This window comes from Biomphalaria glabrata, chromosome 5 (assembly GCF_947242115.1).
Source record: "Biomphalaria glabrata chromosome 5, xgBioGlab47.1, whole genome shotgun sequence".
NCBI classification, from domain to species: Eukaryota; Metazoa; Mollusca; class Gastropoda; family Planorbidae; genus Biomphalaria; species Biomphalaria glabrata.
In genome coordinates, this window is record NC_074715.1 from 7,293,399 (window position 1) to 7,315,395 (window position 21,997).

The following is a 21,997-nucleotide window of genomic DNA, read 5'->3' on the forward strand; positions in this document are numbered from 1 at the left end:
CTCTCAAACCAGACATAAATCTAGATCTAGCTAGCCTATCTTTAAAAGACAAATCAAATATAAATAAATAATATATCGATCTAGATCTATGTTTAATATATTTTATAATCTTAAAATAATAAAATAATATATATCTAATTATAAAATAATAATTTTCTAGATCTAATATTGTATTCTACAGACGTACAGTGAAAAAAACATCTTTGAGTTTGAGAGTAATTTGTTGCAATCACAACAAATAACAATGGCAGACGGGTAAGTCCAAAAAATAGTATTCTAGAATAGTAGAATAGATCCATATAGTATAGACCTACTATATCTAGTTCTATAGATCTAGAGATGAGTCTAGATCAGAAGAAGTTGAATATAGAGTCAGTATATACTAGACTAGTATGAGCCTAGAGTCAGAGAGACTAGAATCTAAATCCAGACTAATCTTAATCTTTGTTTTTAATTTAAATTTAAAACTTTAATTTTAATAATCATGACTTAATTTTAATGATTTTAATCTTAGGTTAGGTCTAGAATAGATCTAGATCTAGTACTACTAGAGTCTAGACTAGACAATCTGACTCTAGAGTGACTAGAGAGAGAGAGACAGTACTGAGTTAACTGAGTAGTCTGAGTAGAGTCACTCAATTTCAGTCAGTAGTCTGTCTGTTCAGAGATAAGTCAGTAGAGTAGACTGAGTCTGAGTAGAGTCAAAAAGTAGAGTAGAGACTTGGGACACTTGAGTGAGTCCAGAGACACAGACTGAGACTTGAGTCCAGAGACACAGACAGTGAGACAGTGACTCAGTAAAATAAAAATGTAGGGAATGTAGAGTCTAGAGTCTAGATCTCTCTATTTAGACTATTTTAATTTTGTATTGTCAATTGAAGTCAACCAAGTCAATGGCATCGTGGTCACCATCCACCCCTGTCATCCCGCAGGAGTAAAAGCACTTTTGACTTTGGATTGTTATCATGATGGATGGTCCATTGGACTTGGTCCTGGGTTCAAACCTTCCCCTCTCCTGTGGGAGATTTTGCTAGGATATATATATATATATATATAGATCTAGATCTAATCTAGAATCTTTCTAGGACTAGATCTTCTACATCTCAGGATCCTAGACCATGAAGAGATTTTGAGCTTCAAACTTCAAATAATTTAAAATAAAATGATCTTACTTTGGTTTAATTCACTAGCACTACTCACTACTAGAATAATAGATCTAGATCTAGACTATAAATATAATCTAATTGCTAATCTGATTCTAGATCTAGAGATCTTAACAAGATCATCTTTATCTTCTACAAATATAGATATAAATAAAGTGTATGTACTTTAAGCATAATAAATGAGAATAATGATTACTTTCACAGTCAAGCTAATCAAGACAAGAACAGTTGGGAAAGTTGGCTTGGAGGATGGGTGCAAGCAGCAAAAGAAAAGGTAACGTCATAAAATTGTTTTTAATGGCTTAAGTCAATTTATTCATTTAGTGCAGGGGTGGGTAAATTACGGTCCGCAGACCACATGCAGCCTACCAGAGTGTTCCCCCCCCCCCCCCCCCCCCCCAGCTTCATACAGAAATCATGTGTGCTCACAGATTACACTTATAAAAAATGCAAATATATTAGAAATAAATAATTATAAATATCTATATAAATCATTGAAACTTCTGACTCTTATCACTTATGATGAAAAGGCTAAAGAAACATTGTCCCTACATGTCATTCTAAAAAGTTTAAAGTAAACGAAGATTATTCTTATTTCAAAACATTCAATGACACAAACTTAGGCCAGAATATTTTTATTACTATGAAGAACTGTGTTGAAAATTTTGAGTTGGCATGGAACAAAACGGCAGGTCTAACATGCTTTGACTAAGAAAAAGAAATTAAATTAAAAAACAATATCCCAATCATAAACTCTAAACTGCATTGAATATCAAACATGTTATTGACTAAATTATTTTAGTGATCAAACTGATAAGAGCTAGGGGTCTTAACTACAGTCAGTTCAGGAAAGTATTTGAAGATTTGTAAACAAAACAATCCAATGTTTGGTACCACAGTAGTATCCACTGGTTTAGCATGGGGCACACATTTAAAAAAAAAAAAGGGATCTCAAGGAAGAAATTTTTATGTTCCTTGAACGTACTGTGACTTTGTTACTAATATTTCTAATGAAGGATGTAAGACAGTCTTCACGTTTTACTATGAGAATATTGCAATGGGTTGTTTGCATTTGAAACGTATGTGCATGTTAAATCTTTTAAAACAAAAATTTCCAATTTCTCCTGGCAAGCAAGTAAAAACAGGTTTTGGCATTTTCCTTTGCTGAAAGGTCAAACTATTTCTAGTGAAAAAGTTGAAAAGTACAAGACTTATTTAGATTCCTTGATTTTGGAATATGAAAGCAAATTTTAAGATGTCAAGAGCTTGGAACCTGTCTTCAATACCCTCAATACCACCATTTAGTGCAGAAGCTGATTCAGGTCCAGAAGACATACTTCCAAAAAATTATGATCTGTAAGATAAGTTAGTTTCAGTCAGTTCTTTGGCGGCAGCTTTAAGGTTGACAGAAGCTGTATTTCCACGCATAAAAAACCTTCTGCTGCTAAACTTTCACATTATTTGGGTCCACATACATCGTGAACAAGATTTTTTCTTGTTTGAAAATAAACAACAAATAAACAAGTCGATTCTGATTAAGTGTAATTTGACAGCAGTCACAATGATAACAACTAGTAAGCTAGTTCCACAATTCCGGAACATTAAGTACGAGTGTAAACAGTTAAATACTTCACATATTTTTCGAATTTGTAAGTACAAATAAACATATATATTGAGTTTTTGGCCTCCCTCAGTCGTAAAACGACTATGGTTCATCTCAAACACTTTTTCATGTGACTGTGGAGCCCTATTTTGGAGAGACACTCCCGTCCACATTTATAGCAGGTTAAGGTGGCTTTCGCTTTGGTGTTAGAGGAGCTGGCTATTTTTTGTATGGCATGCTTTTCTTCAATTGCTGATGCCCATATTTTATTGGTGCCAATAGCTTTCTTGGTCACAGTCTCTCTCCATCTAGTGCGGTCAAGGGCTAGGTCTTCCAAATGGTCAGTATCAATGTTCACTGTTTTTATGTCCCATTTTATTACATCCACATAACGGAAATGGGGTGACCAGTTTTTTTTGAGCCAGACGCGAGTTACCCAAAAATATTGACTTTTGGGATACGATTGTCCTCCATCCGGCGAACATGTCTAAGCCAGCGCAGGCGGTGTTGTCTGAGGACTATAAAGATGATGTGAAGACCCGTTCGCGCAATGATCTCAGTGTTGCAAAAAAAAAAATGTGTGCCCCCCCCCTGTGACAGGTGGGGAAATGTGACGTGTGTTTGGCTCGTTTTATGTCTAGGGGATGATTATTTTTAAAAGAAATCACACCCCCACTTATCAACATATGAATCGGGAGCAGACACGCAACGAGACAAAGCAATGAAAGATAGATACAAAAGTTAAAATAAAGGATATTTACTTACATAAATATACATATAATAATAAAAGGGGGAGGGTTTGCATCTATCCCTAGTATATTCTATGTTTAATCATCACTCTTGCACATAATAAGAGAGTATGTCACTTTGTCCTCTGACTTAGCTGGTTATCCTGTTGATGTCGCAGCTGGCTGTGTCCTGGCTTGAGGTTCTGCAGCTGGAGGTGGCGCTCTAGCGGATAGAGGGACGCCGGCGATATAGTTCTTGTGGAGTCTCAGTCCCAAGTTCTAGTATCTGTAGTGGGCACAGTATGGCGGGTGGCCGGATACCGTGGGCACAAGGTTACTGCGGGCAGAGCTGATCTGCCGTGGGCAGCGTAGTTGACAGGATATGTCCAGTGAGTTGCAGAGGGTTGGCGTAGCTATGACGTCTTACACAGATCTGGTCTATAGGGACGTCGCACCTAATAGCTTGACAGGTGGGCTGTCGAATAGGCGGGCAATGCCGATAGCGCCAAGTAGTAGAGTTGGGTAGATCTCAGTAGGCAAATGCAGCGCTGAATAGCACTAAGCACAACTGCAGGTAAATGGATCGTTGATCCAGTAACTAGGCAATAGGTGATTCTTGATAGCAACTAGGCAAGTGCAACGCTGATTAGCACTAAGCACATAGATAGGCCAGTAGGCAAATAGGCAGGTAAGTGATCCGATAAATAGGCAGGTCTCAGTAGGACAGTGCAGTGCTGGATAGCACTCAGCACATAAATAGGCAGACACCTGAGGGAGGCTGCGGATAAACAAAGACAAGTTAGGACATGTCTCTTATGCATCTTATCGATGCCCTCGACTGAGGTGCATTCGTCAGATTGGTAAAATTGCTTTAGAGCATAAAGGGGAGATGATGACAAATGGGATTTGGAAAATAGATGGCAGATAGTAGCAATATAAAAATGTACATGAAAGGGAACGTAATAATATAAAAATGTACATAGAAGGGGAAATAATAATCTCAAATAAACAACACAGGTGGATAGAGAAAGAAAAAGGGGGGGGGGGTGAGTTGGGCGGTGGTCAGTGACCGAGACGCTTTGTTTGCATATGACCGTGGGTCGAGAACAATGGAGCGTGCTTGAATGTAGAGTGTGTCCGTTCAAGCGGGGTAACTCTTATAAGAGTAAAATGAGTAAAGGGGAGATAATCCATTACAGGGAAGATAATTCATATCTCTTTTCTAGACGCAGTATCAGTGCGCTAGTAAGATTATCAAGGCTGTCAACCGAGATAAAAGAAATAAAATAAGATGTACAAATATATACATGGTTGCATCAACGATCAATTGAGCAACGTAGCATTAATAGATTAATGCAATACATAAATAAATACATAGCACAAGTTTATGTTTTCTACTTACGCCAGTGAGAAATACACAATGCACTAATTAAATATAAATGAACTAAGCAAAATACACATGATAAAATCCAATGGAAATATACACAGAGTAATTAAGATGGAACTTGTGATTAAGTTCGGCTTACCACCAGGTATTCCTCTTGGAGAAAGAATAAGTGATATAGTCCAGACTCGATAGCTCAGCTCGTATGCGAAAGAGAGGGTGATTTGAGTTGGTTTACTATATATATATGCCTGAAAAGTGTGGGCGGACACCGGAAATGTCCAAGGCTAAGATTTTTCTTACACGTGGGTGGATTTGACTCGAGGTGGGAGTCGCACCTTGGAATATCACGCTGTGTGTTGACCAGGGTAATCTCTTAGATCAAAGAGAGACGTGAGAGAAAGGGGGGGGGGAAGGATTAGCTTGCATTCAAACCAAGGTGGGGTCAACCGCGACCGTCCTTCAGACATCCGGCGGGCAAGACAAAAGAGATAGTGTGATTATCTTTGCCCCGGTCAAGGGCAGATAAATGAAAGGACGCGCCTTAGCTATCTCCAATGTGGTAGACTAAGTCTAGCCTGGAGCGGAAAAGGTGTGGCGGGTGAATGATTTAGGGGTTGGATGGGGAAATAATTAAAATAAAATAAATAAATAATGAAAAATAATAATTAATGCTGTGATAAATTTGAGTGACTCTGACAGCGAGTTTTTGACTTGTCACATACGCCGCCGCCAAGATGGATCTATCGCAGAAAGATCCATAAAGTGCGAGCAGACTGATGTCACTCTAACTTTAAGATCAGTTGTTATCACAGCATTAGAAAAAAAAATCTGGAAAAATAAAGGGGTAGCCATGCCAGGAGGAGGGTCTGTCCAAGTCTGTCCGTGGTCTACTTCCCGTCCCTGAGTACGGAGTCACCTGGGTGAAACCTTTGGGGTTGCTTGGGAGAGTAGATTGGGCGATTGGATGAGTAGTAATTCCTTCCTGGGGCGGATTGGGGAGGGTGATTGGGGCTCAGGCGGGGTGCCCAAGGCACGTGTGCACGTTGGGGCTTACCTCCAAAGCCGCTGTGAGGCGCTTCTTTACGAGAGTAAGTAGTCAGCTTACCTCGGTATCGTCTGACACGATCAATGTCAGGGAAGAGTGGCCTGATAAAGAATGTGGAGTTCTGCCGGAGAACGTCCCCACGAGTGCAATAATGTGGCTTACATCGTGGCTTCCTGACATGGTCAATGCCAGGGGAAGGTCGATATTGAATGGTGGCTGAGGAGCCATGGTGAGAAGTGCTTTCACGAGCGCGAGGGTTCGGCTTATCTCGTGACTTCCTGACACTATCAATGCCAGGGGGAGGTTGATTTGGAATGGTGGCTGAGGAGCCATAGGGAGAAGTGTTTTCACGGGCGCGAGTGTTCGGCTTACCTCGTGACTTCCTGACACTATCAATGCCAGGGAGAGGTTGATTCGGAGTAGTGGCTGATGAGCCATGGAGAGGAGTGAGTCCACGAGAGCAAGGGTTAATCTTACCTCGGGACATTCTGACACTGTCAATGTCAGAGGAATGTTGCTTAATTTTGGCTGAGTAGCCTGGGTCAAGTAGACCCTCACGAGTGCGCGGGCACACTTTAACTCGTGACTTTCTAGCAGTGTCAATGCCAGGGCAAAGTGGTTTGAGCTTCGCTGATGAGTCGAGACTAGGCGTGTTAGCGTGGCGACCAGGGCTTCCAACCTGCTGGTTGCGGCCACCTCTCTGCTTTGTCGATCTACCGACGGGCAGAGAGAAGTAGGGTTTGTTGACTACTCCAAGAGGGACATATTTGGAGCCTAGAATGAAATCATACACTGGCGTGTCCATGACGGCGGCGTCAATGGTGCCATGCACGTATCTGCACTCCACGTGTACCCTCGCGACAGGTAGGACCTGCGGAGGAGTGCCACGGTCTATAGACTGGATTGTCACTGTTCCACCAGTGAAATCCGATGGGTCAATCAGCGCCCTATTGATTACCGCGCCAAACGAACAACCTGAGTCGTATAGGCCCAAAACTTCAACACCGTTGGCCAGAATGTTCTCTACTCCCGGAGGAGAAGAGATGGGGTGAGGTAGCACTGGTGGGAGTTCTGGTTGGCCGAGATTAATGGCAGTGGGTTGAGGAGCCACGGCCATCGTGGAGACGAAGTAGGTGTCCTCCTCCGGTTGGTCAGAAGAATCGATCGCGGAGGGTTGAGAGACTGGCGTCACCGTAGATAGGGTCCGTGGGGCCTGCCGCTGCCGTTGTGGAGTGGGTCTACTGTCACGCGCGCTATGACGTGTGTCACGCTGAGAGTAGTTAGCCTGGTGATAGCGAGACTGGTGGTTGGGGCGGTTGTTGTGGTTGTTAGGGGCTGATTGCCGGCCTGGTGCCTGGTTATGCTGGGGAGTTTTGGGAGGAAGGTCGGGCTGAGCAGGAGAAGTAGGTTGGTCCGTTGGCTGGTCTGTCGCGGTCGCTTTGCCTTTTAAGTCCTTACGAGCGTTCAAGTACCTATCAGCGGCGGAAGCTATGTCAGCGGGTGCGGTTGCTTGTTGCTCCCTGACATAAACTCTGACCTCTGGGGACATGCACTCCAAAAGCTGCTCAGAGAGTATGAGGCATGCTAGGCCATCAAAAGTCTCTGGTAATTGGCTGAGGGCGTGCCACCTGACAAGGTACTTGTCCAGCCTTTCGCAGAGGTTGCCGTAGGTCTCTCTGCGTTCGAGGTGGGAACTTCTGAACTTTTTGTGGTAGGCCTCGGCGGTCAACTCGAACTGGACGAGTAGCGCCTGTTTGAGGGCTGGGTAGTCCTCTCGCCGGCCGGAGGGAAGTTTGGAGTAAACCTCGTAGGCTTTGCCTCGGAGGCATTGGGATAGACGGAAGCACCATTTCTCCTCTGGCAGACCGTAAAAGCGTGCTACTTCCTCAAAGCGGACAAGATAAACTTCGATGTTCTCTGTCTTGTCGTCGAAGTGCTCCATTGGCATGTGGGGTAGACCGTTCAAGGAACTTTGAAAGGATGCTGGGCTAGCCGGGCGAGACTCGGAAGTAGCCTGGCGGGCGGCCTCGTTCTCCTTGTCCGCGGCTATCTTTTCTCTCGCCGTTATTTGTTGCTCTCTTTCTCGCTCTGTGACTTCTCTTTCTTTAGCAATAGCTATTTCAGCTTCCTTTCTCGCTTCCCTTTCCTTCAACGCTGTTTCAGTTTCCCTTCTCTCCCTTTCCATAGCTATTTCATGCTCCCTTGCTAATCTCCTTTCTTCCTTTTCGTCTTCCTTTCTTTCATGCTCCCTTGCTAATCTCCTTTCTTCCTTTTCGTCTTCCTTTCTTTTTTCTTCCTTTTCGTCTTCCTGTCTTCTCAACGCCTCAAATTGTGCTCTCACATATTCTTTCCGTTCTGCCTCATCGTCAAATATGGTGGCTGCGAAATCCTTCAGTTCAGCTAATTTCTGCTTCATGTCAGAGTCCGCTTTCGAGCGTGTGCCGCTGGCCATAGTGATGAGGGGCGGGTAATGAGAGGTACTAGGATGGTGGAGGGGCCGATAGAATGGATAAAAGGATTGAGCTAGACTTAAAGAAAGTGGGTTAGTGAAAGTGAGTCGATGGTTACAGGAAAGAGTGCAAAAGGAATGCGGTGTCTGCCTACGTTAATCACAAATTCCTGCAAGGAAATATTACAAATAAAATGCAATAATAATCATAAATGAAAATATGACAAAAGTGACACTCTTGATAATGCGAAGTGATGATACTTATAAATATTTTAAGAGAAAAAAATATTGATAGGAAATTTGGTTATTGCTGCCTGTTCGTGCCTGCTGTACTAATGGGTTAAATCCACGGACGGGCTCGCCAAAATGTGACAGGTGGGGAAATGTGACGTGTGTTTGGCTCGTTTTATGTCTAGGGGATGATTATTTTTAAAAGAAATCACACCCCCACTTATCAACATATGAATCGGGAGCAGACACGCAACGAGACAAAGCAATGAAAGATAGATACAAAAGTTAAAATAAAGGATATTTACTTACATAAATATACATATAATAATAAAAGGGGGAGGGTTTGCATCTATCCCTAGTATATTCTATGTTTAATCATCACTCTTGCACATAATAAGAGAGTATGTCACTTTGTCCTCTGACTTAGCTGGTTATCCTGTTGATGTCGCAGCTGGCTGTGTCCTGGCTTGAGGTTCTGCAGCTGGAGGTGGCGCTCTAGCGGATAGAGGGACGCCGGCGATATAGTTCTTGTGGAGTCTCAGTCCCAAGTTCTAGTATCTGTAGTGGGCACAGTATGGCGGGTGGCCGGATACCGTGGGCACAAGGTTACTGCGGGCAGAGCTGATCTGCCGTGGGCAGCGTAGTTGACAGGATATGTCCAGTGAGTTGCAGAGGGTTGGCGTAGCTATGACGTCTTACACAGATCTGGTCTATAGGGACGTCGCACCTAATAGCTTGACAGGTGGGCTGTCGAATAGGCGGGCAATGCCGATAGCGCCAAGTAGTAGAGTTGGGTAGATCTCAGTAGGCAAATGCAGCGCTGAATAGCACTAAGCACAACTGCAGGTAAATGGATCGTTGATCCAGTAACTAGGCAATAGGTGATTCTTGATAGCAACTAGGCAAGTGCAACGCTGATTAGCACTAAGCACATAGATAGGCCAGTAGGCAAATAGGCAGGTAAGTGATCCGATAAATAGGCAGGTCTCAGTAGGACAGTGCAGTGCTGGATAGCACTCAGCACATAAATAGGCAGACACCTGAGGGAGGCTGCGGATAAACAAAGACAAGTTAGGACATGTCTCTTATGCATCTTATCGATGCCCTCGACTGAGGTGCATTCGTCAGATTGGTAAAATTGCTTTAGAGCATAAAGGGGAGATGATGACAAATGGGATTTGGAAAATAGATGGCAGATAGTAGCAATATAAAAATGTACATGAAAGGGAACGTAATAATATAAAAATGTACATAGAAGGGGAAATAATAATCTCAAATAAACAACACAGGTGGATAGAGAAAGAAAAAGGGGGGGGGGGTGAGTTGGGCGGTGGTCAGTGACCGAGACGCTTTGTTTGCATATGACCGTGGGTCGAGAACAATGGAGCGTGCTTGAATGTAGAGTGTGTCCGTTCAAGCGGGGTAACTCTTATAAGAGTAAAATGAGTAAAGGGGAGATAATCCATTACAGGGAAGATAATTCATATCTCTTTTCTAGACGCAGTATCAGTGCGCTAGTAAGATTATCAAGGCTGTCAACCGAGATAAAAGAAATAAAATAAGATGTACAAATATATACATGGTTGCATCAACGATCAATTGAGCAACGTAGCATTAATAGATTAATGCAATACATAAATAAATACATAGCACAAGTTTATGTTTTCTACTTACGCCAGTGAGAAATACACAATGCACTAATTAAATATAAATGAACTAAGCAAAATACACATGATAAAATCCAATGGAAATATACACAGAGTAATTAAGATGGAACTTGTGATTAAGTTCGGCTTACCACCAGGTATTCCTCTTGGAGAAAGAATAAGTGATATAGTCCAGACTCGATAGCTCAGCTCGTATGCGAAAGAGAGGGTGATTTGAGTTGGTTTACTATATATATATGCCTGAAAAGTGTGGGCGGACACCGGAAATGTCCAAGGCTAAGATTTTTCTTACACGTGGGTGGATTTGACTCGAGGTGGGAGTCGCACCTTGGAATATCACGCTGTGTGTTGACCAGGGTAATCTCTTAGATCAAAGAGAGACGTGAGAGAAAGGGGGGGGGGGGAAGGATTAGCTTGCATTCAAACCAAGGTGGGGTCAACCGCGACCGTCCTTCAGACATCCGGCGGGCAAGACAAAAGAGATAGTGTGATTATCTTTGCCCCGGTCAAGGGCAGATAAATGAAAGGACGCGCCTTAGCTATCTCCAATGTGGTAGACTAAGTCTAGCCTGGAGCGGAAAAGGTGTGGCGGGTGAATGATTTAGGGGTTGGATGGGGAAATAATTAAAATAAAATAAATAAATAATGAAAAATAATAATTAATGCTGTGATAAATTTGAGTGACTCTGACAGCGAGTTTTTGACTTGTCACACCCCCCCACCCCCCCATTCCCCAATTTATTTTAATGCAGCCCTTGAAAGAAAAAGGTTGCAACACCACTGATTTAGTGTTTTACCAATATGACCTTTATATGTCAAACCAAAGATGAGAAGTAACTAAACTTTCCCTTGGACAATGTATACAAACAAATTAAGTTGTGATTATTTAACATGAGCTCAAAGAGGAAAACAATAAGGTTAATTGTAACTTTTCCCTTCTCTTTGAATTTTAGAAAATGGTATCATGAAATAAATTATAATTCAAAATGCTGTTAAAATGTGAATCTAATTAATTTAATGGAGTCAGTCATTTCTTTGTCTGTGTTTCAGTCCAGTACAGCCTTAGAGTTTGTCAAGAAGGATTTAGCAGAGTTCACATGCACAATGCAAAAAGAAACAGAGAAGGCAGTAGAGAAAACAATTGAAACTCTTAATGTATGTATTTTTTTCCACTTTATACCATGAAAAAAGGTGAATTAAAATTGTTAGTAAAATATGTTTGTTTCTAAACAAAAAATAGACATGCTTTTAAACATTTTTAGTGAATGAAATCATGTAAATGCAATGACTTTTCTTATTTGTGAAGGACATATTAAGGGGACTTAGTCTAAAATACTTGCTAGCTCTTAGGTTATTATATTGCATTCTAACAAAAGCCAAGAACTTAAGTGTGACATCATCATCATCACTGCCTTACCTGCAATGCAATATTTAAGAAAGATTTCAAAGAGCCATTAACACTCAGTGAGAGACAACTGAAGTGAACTAAGGCTATCAGACTTACTAAACAAAGCCAAGTCATCCATGTTTTGATATCACTATGGCTTACACAGAATGGGCCTGTTCTGTGGCAAAATGGTAAATCATTCTAAACTCCAAAGTAACCTAGCATGAACCTTATCATTGTAAAATCATCTAAAAATATGGAATAAAAAATATGGTTCCAGTGCTAATGAATTCACAATTTTAAAAGAACATCTTTTTTTTTCAAGTGTTAGAATGAGCCCTGCTTATTCTATAAGCCATCAAAACCTGATCAAGCTTTTGCAGCCTGGGGAATATACTTTTGCATGACACTTTATATTTTGCATGATCAGTCAACGGTCACCTGACAAAGTAGCGCCGACAAAAATAGCTCGAAATTTCCTGACAAAATAGCGCAAGAATAAATAGTGCAGACTTATATATGATGTGTATAAAAGTACTGGATTTTAGTAAGTGAAGGTCCTGAGCAGCATTTTCATTGTGGCCTCTATCTTCTTCAATATTAATAGATCTAAAAGTATGCAAATTTGCAGAGAAAGAGAGTACTTTAAAATTTTATCTCATTTTCCTTTTTCATCAATGTTTAAATTGCATTACAATTATTTTGAAATGTAGTTAACCCGTTCAAGATTTAGGTATATGATGATGTGTGTTTTACACATGTGTGTAATAGTATAATCAGAAATCTTGATTATCTGCGGCATCTCTCTTTGATCAAACCAGGGCGATTAGTTAAGCTGGCGATTAATATTCTTATCTTTAAATACTGCCTTTGAAGAACTTAATGATGCTCTGATAGATGTTGTAGGGAATTTGTATGACGGGATTACAACTATATTGGTCGCCAGAGACGAAACCGCAGAGTGACTCCATCTGTCTATTGACGATCATCACTCCAATGTCTACAAGTTATTTCTTACTTCCTCGAGAACAGGAGAGCGCTGAGATTTTCAACGCTGAAAATTCTAAGATACAATGCTGGAGGACGAAGCAAAGCTGCAAGCAAGACAAAGCACCTCTATCGTAACAGATTTCTTGCAGCTATATGCCAATGTATGAAAACAAGCCACTTATGCAGTGTGTGACATTGCATACAATTTAACTTTATGTGTGTGTGTAAATCTGACAAATATAGAAGTATATTAGCATGTTTTTGAGGTGCGTTTATGGAACATAAATAAAAGATTTTTTTTAGAAATGATTCATTTTTGCATAATGTTGCATATTTGTATTTTAAGATATTTAAAGTCTTTCCTGCAAAATTATTTAAAAATAATGTTAACATTAAAATAAAAAAAAAATATTGGCTCTATTAATATTTTACGATATCTAAAGTAGTTTTTGCAAATAAATGAAAAAAATATTTTTTCACGCTACTTTGTCAGTGCTATTTTGTCAGGGTACCTCAGTCAACTGTATCCTACCTGTAAAAAAAAAAAGTAAAGTACCCTTTCAGATCTAACAGATGATGTTAAGGTCATCTGTTTCTATGGCCTACAGTTAATGAGGATGACTTGTGGCCAGCACAATGACCAATCGCCTTTACTTTTGGGTACCTATTGGAGTTGTGTAGACTCAGAGGCATCTTAAAAATCCTTAAATTCAAAATATCAGGCTTCACCAAGATGTGAACCCACGACCCCTATCAGTTCAATAGTCAAGCACTTTACCACTCAACCATTCATGCCCCCTATTATACCTGCTCATAGCTTCATAATTCCTGTTTGACCTGTATGATAACATGCACACTCACACACACAACAGCTAAGTTTTGTTTTTGTTTTTTTCATAGGTAGCTTTAAAGTTCTACTGCCTTTATCATAGTTACATCTGTAAATAAAGGAAGTAGATATTGCTAAAAGGTTGAGCTCTAAAAACATTTATTTTATTAGAAAGAGAAAACAACTCAAGCTACAAACAAGGTCAAGGCTGGCTTTTCATCCTTTCTGGACAACATTTCTAAGGTACTGGTCATCCCCCCAGATGATGATTATGTGCCAATGAAGGTAGCTGCTGATGGAAGCGGCCTCTATGACAGAGGAAAGGTAAGGGCTTTTTTTTTATTTAATGTTAGCGTACTTTGTTTTGTAAATATTGTTACGAATCTCACTATCCAGGCTCTCTGCAAACTGCACCATACACCACCAACTTAAAGAACTTGACAACTTTAATAGTTGAATAAATAACAGCCAATACTGTACAATTTGCAACACATACACTGTACAAATATCTCTCCGATAACAATGTACCGCCGTATCAACTCTTGCACTGGCCTCTCCGTCTCGTTCTGGGCTTGCACTGGGTTCAATAGTTCAGGACTGACTTCACACACTAGGCTCGTTGTGTCAGACTCAATCACAGACCAAGATCAAGACGCCAGTCGCTCAACTGTACTTGACAGTACTCCACACTGAACCGTCGTAATGCTCTGTACAGAACCACACCGTTGAACTGTGCCATAGTCGACCCTGTTCTGTACCCCTGTCGTGAACCGTCTTGACTGCGACATCTCCGCTCTTTATATAGGGTCACTGCTGGCCTTCTAGAACTGGACGGAACATCGCTCGATGTTTCTAGCTTCGTCACATGACCACATCCCTCGTGACGCTCCTGAGCTCTATTCACGACGGTGATCCTTCCCGAACGTCATGTTGACACTCGACTCAGCTGACCGTTATAACTTCACGGTTGACCGCTCGTCTAGCGCTGGCCTGGGGCAATTTGCGTCGGCTGGCTACACTCACACCACTACCCCCCTCTGTGCCACCACCAGGTTTATAACACTATGTTACAAATTGTTGATAATAACATTTCTGGTTTCTACTTACGTTGGCTTTGTAGGTTGAATTGTACTAGTCAAAAGCACTATTCAAAATGAGCCTGTTGAATTAAAAATTAAATTCTGGACCATAATCTAAGAATTTATTTGTATCTTTAATTAAATTAGTTCATTATCATGATACTGCACAAATGTAGGTAAAAATGAGAAGTTGAAATTGTTAAGATTGAAATATTCTGTGCGCTAATAATTTGTGTAAAAGTAAAGTAAAGTTCCCCTTTCAGACCTTGCAATCTATAGGGCAGATAATGTTAAGGTCATCTGTTTCTTTGACCAACGGTTAATGTGTCTGGTGTCATGTGGTAAGCACAATGAGCAACTGCCTTTAATTTCCCAATTAAAGTCAGGTACCCATTAAAGTTGGGTGGACTCAGGGGGGTCCTAAAAATCCAAAATTTCAAAATCCCAGTTTTCACTGAGATTTGAACCCAGGACTCAAGGAAGCTAAGCACTTAACCACTTAGCCACCACACCTCTATTAGTTGGGTATGTTGTAATTTTAAAACAATATCATTACAAAATGTAAGCTGGTAACCTTATAAATTATTCCTCAGGCCAGGCTACATGCCATCCAACTTGATGCTGGGACCTATATGGACCCACCAAAAGGTCCTCCTGAACAGTACAACATGTGGCTGGAGAGTTTTGACATGGACAAACACAAAGGAGAAATTTCTGAACTGTTAGTGTCCAAAGTAGAAGTCAGAGCTCTTTACACAAGAATGGTAATTTTGTGTTGGTTTTTGAATGCACAAATATCTATGTGTAGGCAATATAACTGAGAATATGTAGTTATGAGTGTTATATTTTATTAGTAGTGTTTATTTTCATGAGCTCAATCCACAGGTGCCTGGTGAAGTGTCACATGCAGAGTTTTGGCAAAGATATTTCTATAGGGTCCACCAGCTGGAGTGTGATGAAGCCAGGAAACAAGCCTTGATGAAGAGAGCTGAACAAGCCAGGGGAGACTCTCTTGGGTGGGATGGTAATGATTGTACTTAGGGACTTCATCTTTTGATTTCTGCATAGATTTTTCATAATTTTGTTAAAAGTAACACGAAATTCACTTGAGTTATATGTGATCAGTACAAAGATCGACTGCTTTCACTTTCCCCAATTAATGTTAGATATCTTTAAAAACAGTGTGGGTTCAAGGGTGTTTAAAGAGTTATCAATTTAAGAACTCTCACCCTTTACTATGCCACCTTCATGGTGGCTGCCTGGTATGCACCCAGGACTGTCGTTCGTTCGTACTTGTCCATGGTCCCGGGTTCATACCTTGCCCGCTGCCATCTCCCCGTAATCCTGTGGGAGATTTGGACTAGGAAGTAAATTATCTTCAACTATGAAGGAACATCTGAAACATGTAAAACATTTATTAACTTTAAAAAAAAACATCAGAAACTAGTGCTACCTATACATTTTCATTTGATTTGCTTATTGATATTTTGTGTGAAGTCGTAAGAATAATAAGATGAAATAATAATGTGAAATTAACAAGTAGAAAATCATTTTTTTGTTATAATTAGTTATACTTTTCATTTTTGTTTGTTTCTCTTGGACTTTTATATTAGTTAAACAAAAAAATAAAAAGTAAGGCACAGGCTTATACACATTCCACTCAGTGAAAATATACATTCTATCTAGTGCCATTACCATTACTAATTTATTCAATGAGCTTTACAAGAATTGGTTAGTGAATGAGAGAAATTGTTTAACATTTCCTTTCAGATGAAGAAGACTGGAGTGGTGCTGAAGAAGAAGATCCTCACAGTGATCGAGAAAAAGTGTCACGGCAACCCCAGCTTTCTCACAGTGGCCAGAAAATAACAGTGATAAAACCTGAGCCACCTCAAAGAGCGGATGAATATGAACCTGAACCTCAGAAAAAAACTGAACTTGTTACACAGATTGATCCTCAAAAACAGACTGAGCCTCAAACAGAAAGTGAACCTCAAACACGCAGCACTGAAATTACTACAGTGGACCAAAAAGAACATTTACTTTTAACAGAAGTAAAAGATCTGTTACCTGATAAACTTTCAGAGAGTGTGAACAATGCTACACCAACTGAAGATGCTGCAAAAGTTGGTGATGAACCTGAGGAAGCTTACTTTGCAGAGCCTCTGGACAGCCATGCAGTGGATGTACCATTACGTCAAACTGTAGAAGTTTCTGATGACCTGACTCACCTCTCTCAGCTCAACAATCCTCCACTGACCAACTTGTGGAGTCTACATATTCCTGAAGATGTTCCAAAAGCTGACTTTGTAGACACAGGCAGCAAGCCTTCTTTCGTTCTTGATGACCAAACCACTCTAGTTTCCAAAGTTACTGAACAAGAGACAGTAAAAGATTCTAGTGGAGTCACTACCAATGAAAGTTCAACTTGTCTTGCTGACAAACCCAGTGTTCCCAATCTTGTTTTAAACGTAGAAACTTTAGTGAGCGCTAAGCAGACCACTCAAAAACTTGAAGCTGATGAGTCATTGACTCAGGTTTGTGTTTCTCCAGATTCAACCTCACCTTTCGAATCAGTTCCAGTGCCCGACCCAAGTGCCTGCCTCGAACCCAAAATGACACAAGCTAAAGTGGATTCTTCAGAGTCATCAGAAGAGACAAGTGAAAGCTCTCTAGAACATGTAACTCTAGAAGGCAACTCTGATAATAACACATGTCATAGTGATTGCCCACAAGATCAGGATGTCAATGACATTAATATAAGTGTGAAGGGAGACATGGTGTTGGTAGGGGAACGAATCAGTCCACTCTCTGACAACAGTGAAACAAAAGGTGATTATCCAACTAAGATAATTACAATATAATTTAGTCAGTCAGTCGTGTAGCGAAAAAAAAACGAACACTCTAAACACATTTAAATCTTTTTCATTTCTCAATGAAAGAGCCACTTACAAAAATAAGAGAAGATTAACAGGTCATTAAAATATATTTTATAGAGCTGTAAAGTTTAACTAAAATGTTTCCAAGCTTCAATAAAATACATTATCCCTGATCAGAACTGTTGTTCTTGAGCCAAATTTTCTAATAACACAAGATCTAATATCATAAGACTCTTTATATCATAAGTCTCTTTTTAATTATTCAAAGCAATGCAGCTTCTTGACAGACAAAAAGGATGCACAGTTGCAGACAATACTGTATTATATTATTTTATCAATAAATTTTGTATTTCATTATACTTACATCACATGCATGTCTTAAATATATGCTCATCTTAGCAATAAAGTTTTTACAATGTGTATGTATGTGTGTATATATATATATATATATATATATAATTCAGCTTATTGCTGATAATAAAATTTCTTGCTTTATTTTTTTTTTCAGTAGATAAAAGTGAGTTTGTAATTAGTTGTTAGAAATTGTTATTGGGTTGTTTTGTTATAAAAATCTTCAGTTTTTCTTTTTCTTTGTATTTCTTGAAACCAACTCAACATTTTGACAACGCTGATTGTTGGAAATAAACAACTTCATTTTGAATGGTCCTCAAAATGTGGGATGCACATTGGTGATGGGTGTTATACCTTCCTATTTTTTGCTTCACTTCTGCTGCTTGATACAATTTATGACCATTGCTTTTTTTTTTTTTTTTTTTTTTTTTTTTTTTTAAACTTATTCATACACTTTTAAACTGAAACAAAAAATTTAAAATTTTCACATTTTTAAACCAATTATCCTGCTTCTATTTTTCCCACTTCCACCCCCCCCCCCCCCAACAAAAACGAAAAAAAAAAATTCCAATCATCAATGACATTGTTCCTAACTTTGCTGATTCTGCTAATTTTCATTCCAATTTATTTTCCCTTTGCTTTATTTAAATCTCCATAAATATATATATAACAATTATATTAAAATACAAACAATAATTTCAATGCTTTTTCAATATTATCTTCTAATTGGATGTATATGTCAATTTAGAAAGTAGTTATTATTTATCTTTGTCTGCCACTAAACCTGAATATTTGTGCCTGGTTCCAGAACTGGGCCAAGAAGATGACTGGGAGCAAGACTTTGACATTGAAATAACAGAGGATGACCTTAAGGCTGCTGACAGTATTGCCAAGAAATTGAGTGAAAATCTTAATATGGATGCTGTAAGTGATTCTTCTGTGTAATTCAGGTTGTAAATGTAGTCTAAAGAAGAGCAGTGGTGGTATGGTGCTCAGCTTCCCATGCATCAGTCAGGTGACTGCTTGATCACTTCTTGCCTTCATAGCTTTATATTATCTGCTCCATAGACTGCTATGTTCTCAAAGGAGCACGATACGTAAATTATTAATTTCTTGTGTGAATTTTTTTTTTTTTTTTTACAGAGTTGCAATGTGTTATTAAAAAATGAACTGACGAATAAATAATCTAGAGTTTGAATTTTTAAAAAAAATGTTAAAGTACGGGTATCTCAACTTTCTAATTTTATATTTAAGTTTTAATATTAGGCTATTAGATATAAAAATGTATTTATGCTCACCAAACCATGAATTATGCTTTGGATTAGACCTCTCCTTGGGGATCGATTGACGATTTGCCAGGGTCGCCAAAGACCATCGAAGAAATGGATTGTTTTTGTCTGTTCTTCTGTTCCTGTGCGTGTGTGCAGGGTGGGGTGGGGGGGGTGTAAGGGTGTCTTGGCAGAGTGTGTGTGGGGGGGGGGGGTGTAAAAAGGGTCGCCAAGCCTAAAAGGTTGAGAACTGCTGGATTAGACCAAAGACTTGTATAGTTATGGGATACTGTGGCCAAGAAGTAGGCTGCCTTGTTGTACCTTGTTACATAAAGTCCTGGTGATTTTAGTACAGGATTATGAGAATGTTGGTGAAAGTAAAAGTGATCTGTCATTTTTTGGACACAAAGTTCCTGTAACTAAGAAAACTGGTTAACTTTACATTTCCTGATTAAATTAAATTAATACTAATTATTATAGTAAATTTTTTTTCTGTAGTGTCAGGTAAACATCATTACAATATCTGCAAGTCCTAAGTAAAAACTTAGTCTGCACTAATTACTTAGCAGTGTTATTTCTAGCCCTTCCACATTTAAGTTCATTTGATGCAAGTATTTGCAGTTTTTGTTTGGTTAATTTTTGTTAATGAATAATTATAGTCTTCATTTCTTCTTATCTATCAGGATGATTGGGAGAATTGGGAATGAACCAGTGATTACAGTGTGACAGTGATGTCTTTTGAATGGGAATAATCGAAAGAAACTTTCAACAAGTCATCATTCTACATGGGCCCACTAGTACAGTGCACATCTCATCCACAGCCACTTCAGGACATGTCTGACCTTTTAGCTATTCTTGTCAAATGGTTTTATTACAACATGCCACTTTCTACCTTGTTCAGAAAAAAAAGCTCTATTTAAGCAGACTCTGCTTTTAAACAAGGGAAGTAAAAAGTCATTTTTTGTCTGTAATGTCTTGTGAAAACTGCTTTAGTGAATGGGTGTAGAGTGATGCTGTGATTTGTGTACTCTTTTTGTCCTAGCAGTTTCAATGACATGATTTAAAAAAAAAATGGAATACAGAATTTAAAACTTTGCACGCTATTTTAATGCGGATCTTATTGCTGGATCTTCCATGTAGAAATATTTCATCCCTTTATGTTAAATAATAGATGCATTTGACATAATTTTTTAGTCTATGAACATTGTTTAATGAAAATTAGCTAATCAACTTCTAATTTTTTATTATTTGTATTTATATGTTAGGCTACTTTTGTTACTATTAACTGACTACACTATAGGGATCTAGCTAACCAACATTTTGTTGATACTGTTGAAATGCCTATTAAAACACTTAAACTGTCTAGAAAAGATACTAAAGAGGGATATCATAACTGTTGTTAAATTACCAAGAAAAAAAAATGTCTAAAAGATTTAGGCTATAGTAAATTGATATACATCAATAGTAAGAATTCTAAGATGTGAGTGGGGTATATTGTTAATATTTTGTCTATTTATTTATCTTCTCAACAAATAAAACAAAAACTTGTTCAAATTTACTTGTCCTGCCTTTGAATGGCCAGGTCTTTTGGTATGCACTCTCATCTCAATGGTCCTGTGTTCAAAGCCTTTCTGCTGCCATGATGGATTTTAGGCTGGGATGTAATAATCTTTCTGAACGAACTTGGGAAACATGTAAAACTTACATGTAAAGCTTAGCTTGTGCCTTTTAACTACTTTTTACAATTTCTCTTATCAGCTAGCGAAATCGTAGGAACCCGGTGGGCATAGTTCTTGAAAACAATTTTCCTACTAATTTGACGATGTATATCTTTGGGAAAAGAATTACTAGCTAATTGGCCACACTGGGAAAACTTACATTTGATAGCTATAATTTTAAAAAATAATTTTCTAAAATTTAGTCTAGACAATCTTTATATTGAAATATTGAACAGATATATGCCAGCGGGTATTCCTGCATGTAGACCCTATTAAAGAGTTTAATAAATAAATAGACCTTCAGGAAAATGTTTTCTGGATCTATAGGCCTATTGTCAGAATTTTATGATACAGTAGATGTGTATATTCACTTAGCCAGGATTTTTTTCGTGGGGGCGGTGGCATTGGGGCAGAGTAAAAAATGGTCCATTTTGTTTTAAAATCTATCATTCATTAGTTATTAAGAGTAAAATAATCATTCTTATGATAATTCATCAGCTTCATAACGGAGGAATCACTTTTTTTTTGTTTCGTTTTCAAATTGAAGTTTGTTCAAGTAATATTTTTTATTGGCTGTGATGTATTATATTTTTTTTAAGAAAAGGCAAGACGTCTAGATCTATTCTTGTTCTAAGTGTCACTCAATAATTTTTTTTTTTTTTTATTAATGCCATTGTTAATTACTTCCTAGCAGTAATGAAAACCCAGAAGCTTTCTATTTCCATTTCTTTTTCATTCATCTCCTTTTTACTCCTTGCAATTACTTCTCATGATGCAATTAGCTTATGCTATTATGCTAATGACATATTATCTTAGTACAATTATTGTAGTGCATTATTTTTTCTCTTGCCTAATATGAAGACAGTCTAGAGTTTATCCCTTTTGCAGGTCAGTGTTAATGTAATTTATATTTAGTCAAACTTAAGCTTATCAAAAGATTTTTCAGTTATTCCTCTTGATAAATTGTTTTTTAGTGTATGATCTTAAATAATGATAATTGTTTACAACTGCAGATTCCATCTCGGAATTTATACTAAGAACTTGGGAGATTATGTTTGTTTTTATATCGAGTCCTGTGAAATTAAAAAAAAAAATTCTAAGTGCATTTGAAGATGTACATAATGTTGTTGTCATGTATTGGGATGTTATTAAATTTATCTGCCTAACAAACTTGTTCAGTGAATTATATTTCTTATATTTACAATGCTTATCAACAGTTTGTT

At 38.7% G+C, this 21,997-nt stretch overlaps 1 protein-coding gene across 2 annotated transcripts; it reads left to right on the plus strand.

The window, feature by feature from the left end:
* The first annotated feature begins 114 nt into the window (after window positions 1-114).
* LOC106057661 (BSD domain-containing protein 1-like) lies at window positions 115-21,944 on the plus strand. Of its 2 annotated transcripts, none has more exons than XM_013214967.2 (9): window positions 115-255; window positions 1,368-1,437; window positions 11,324-11,428; window positions 13,651-13,803; window positions 15,152-15,322; window positions 15,444-15,582; window positions 16,329-17,390; window positions 18,537-18,712; window positions 19,740-21,944. In XM_013214967.2, the coding sequence occupies exons 1-9, from the start codon at window positions 245-247 to the stop codon at window positions 19,761-19,763; spliced, it is 1,911 nt and encodes a 636-aa protein (XP_013070421.2). In that variant the 5' UTR covers window positions 115-244; the 3' UTR covers window positions 19,764-21,944. The 2 variants fall into 2 exon arrangements, with proteins under 2 accessions (XP_013070421.2, XP_013070423.2); XM_013214969.2 differs by having other exon boundaries at window positions 117-255; window positions 18,597-18,712.
* The last annotated feature ends 53 nt before the right edge of the window (window positions 21,945-21,997 follow it).

Bases quoted from the DNA above. Each gene is read 5' to 3' on its own strand.
- LOC106057661 (XM_013214967.2), top strand. The intron at 11,429-13,650 runs GTATGTATTTTT...TTATTTTATTAG, and splicing joins AAACAATTGAAACTCTTAAT to AAAGAGAAAACAACTCAAGC. The intron at 15,323-15,443 runs GTAATTTTGTGT...CTCAATCCACAG, and splicing joins GAGCTCTTTACACAAGAATG to GTGCCTGGTGAAGTGTCACA.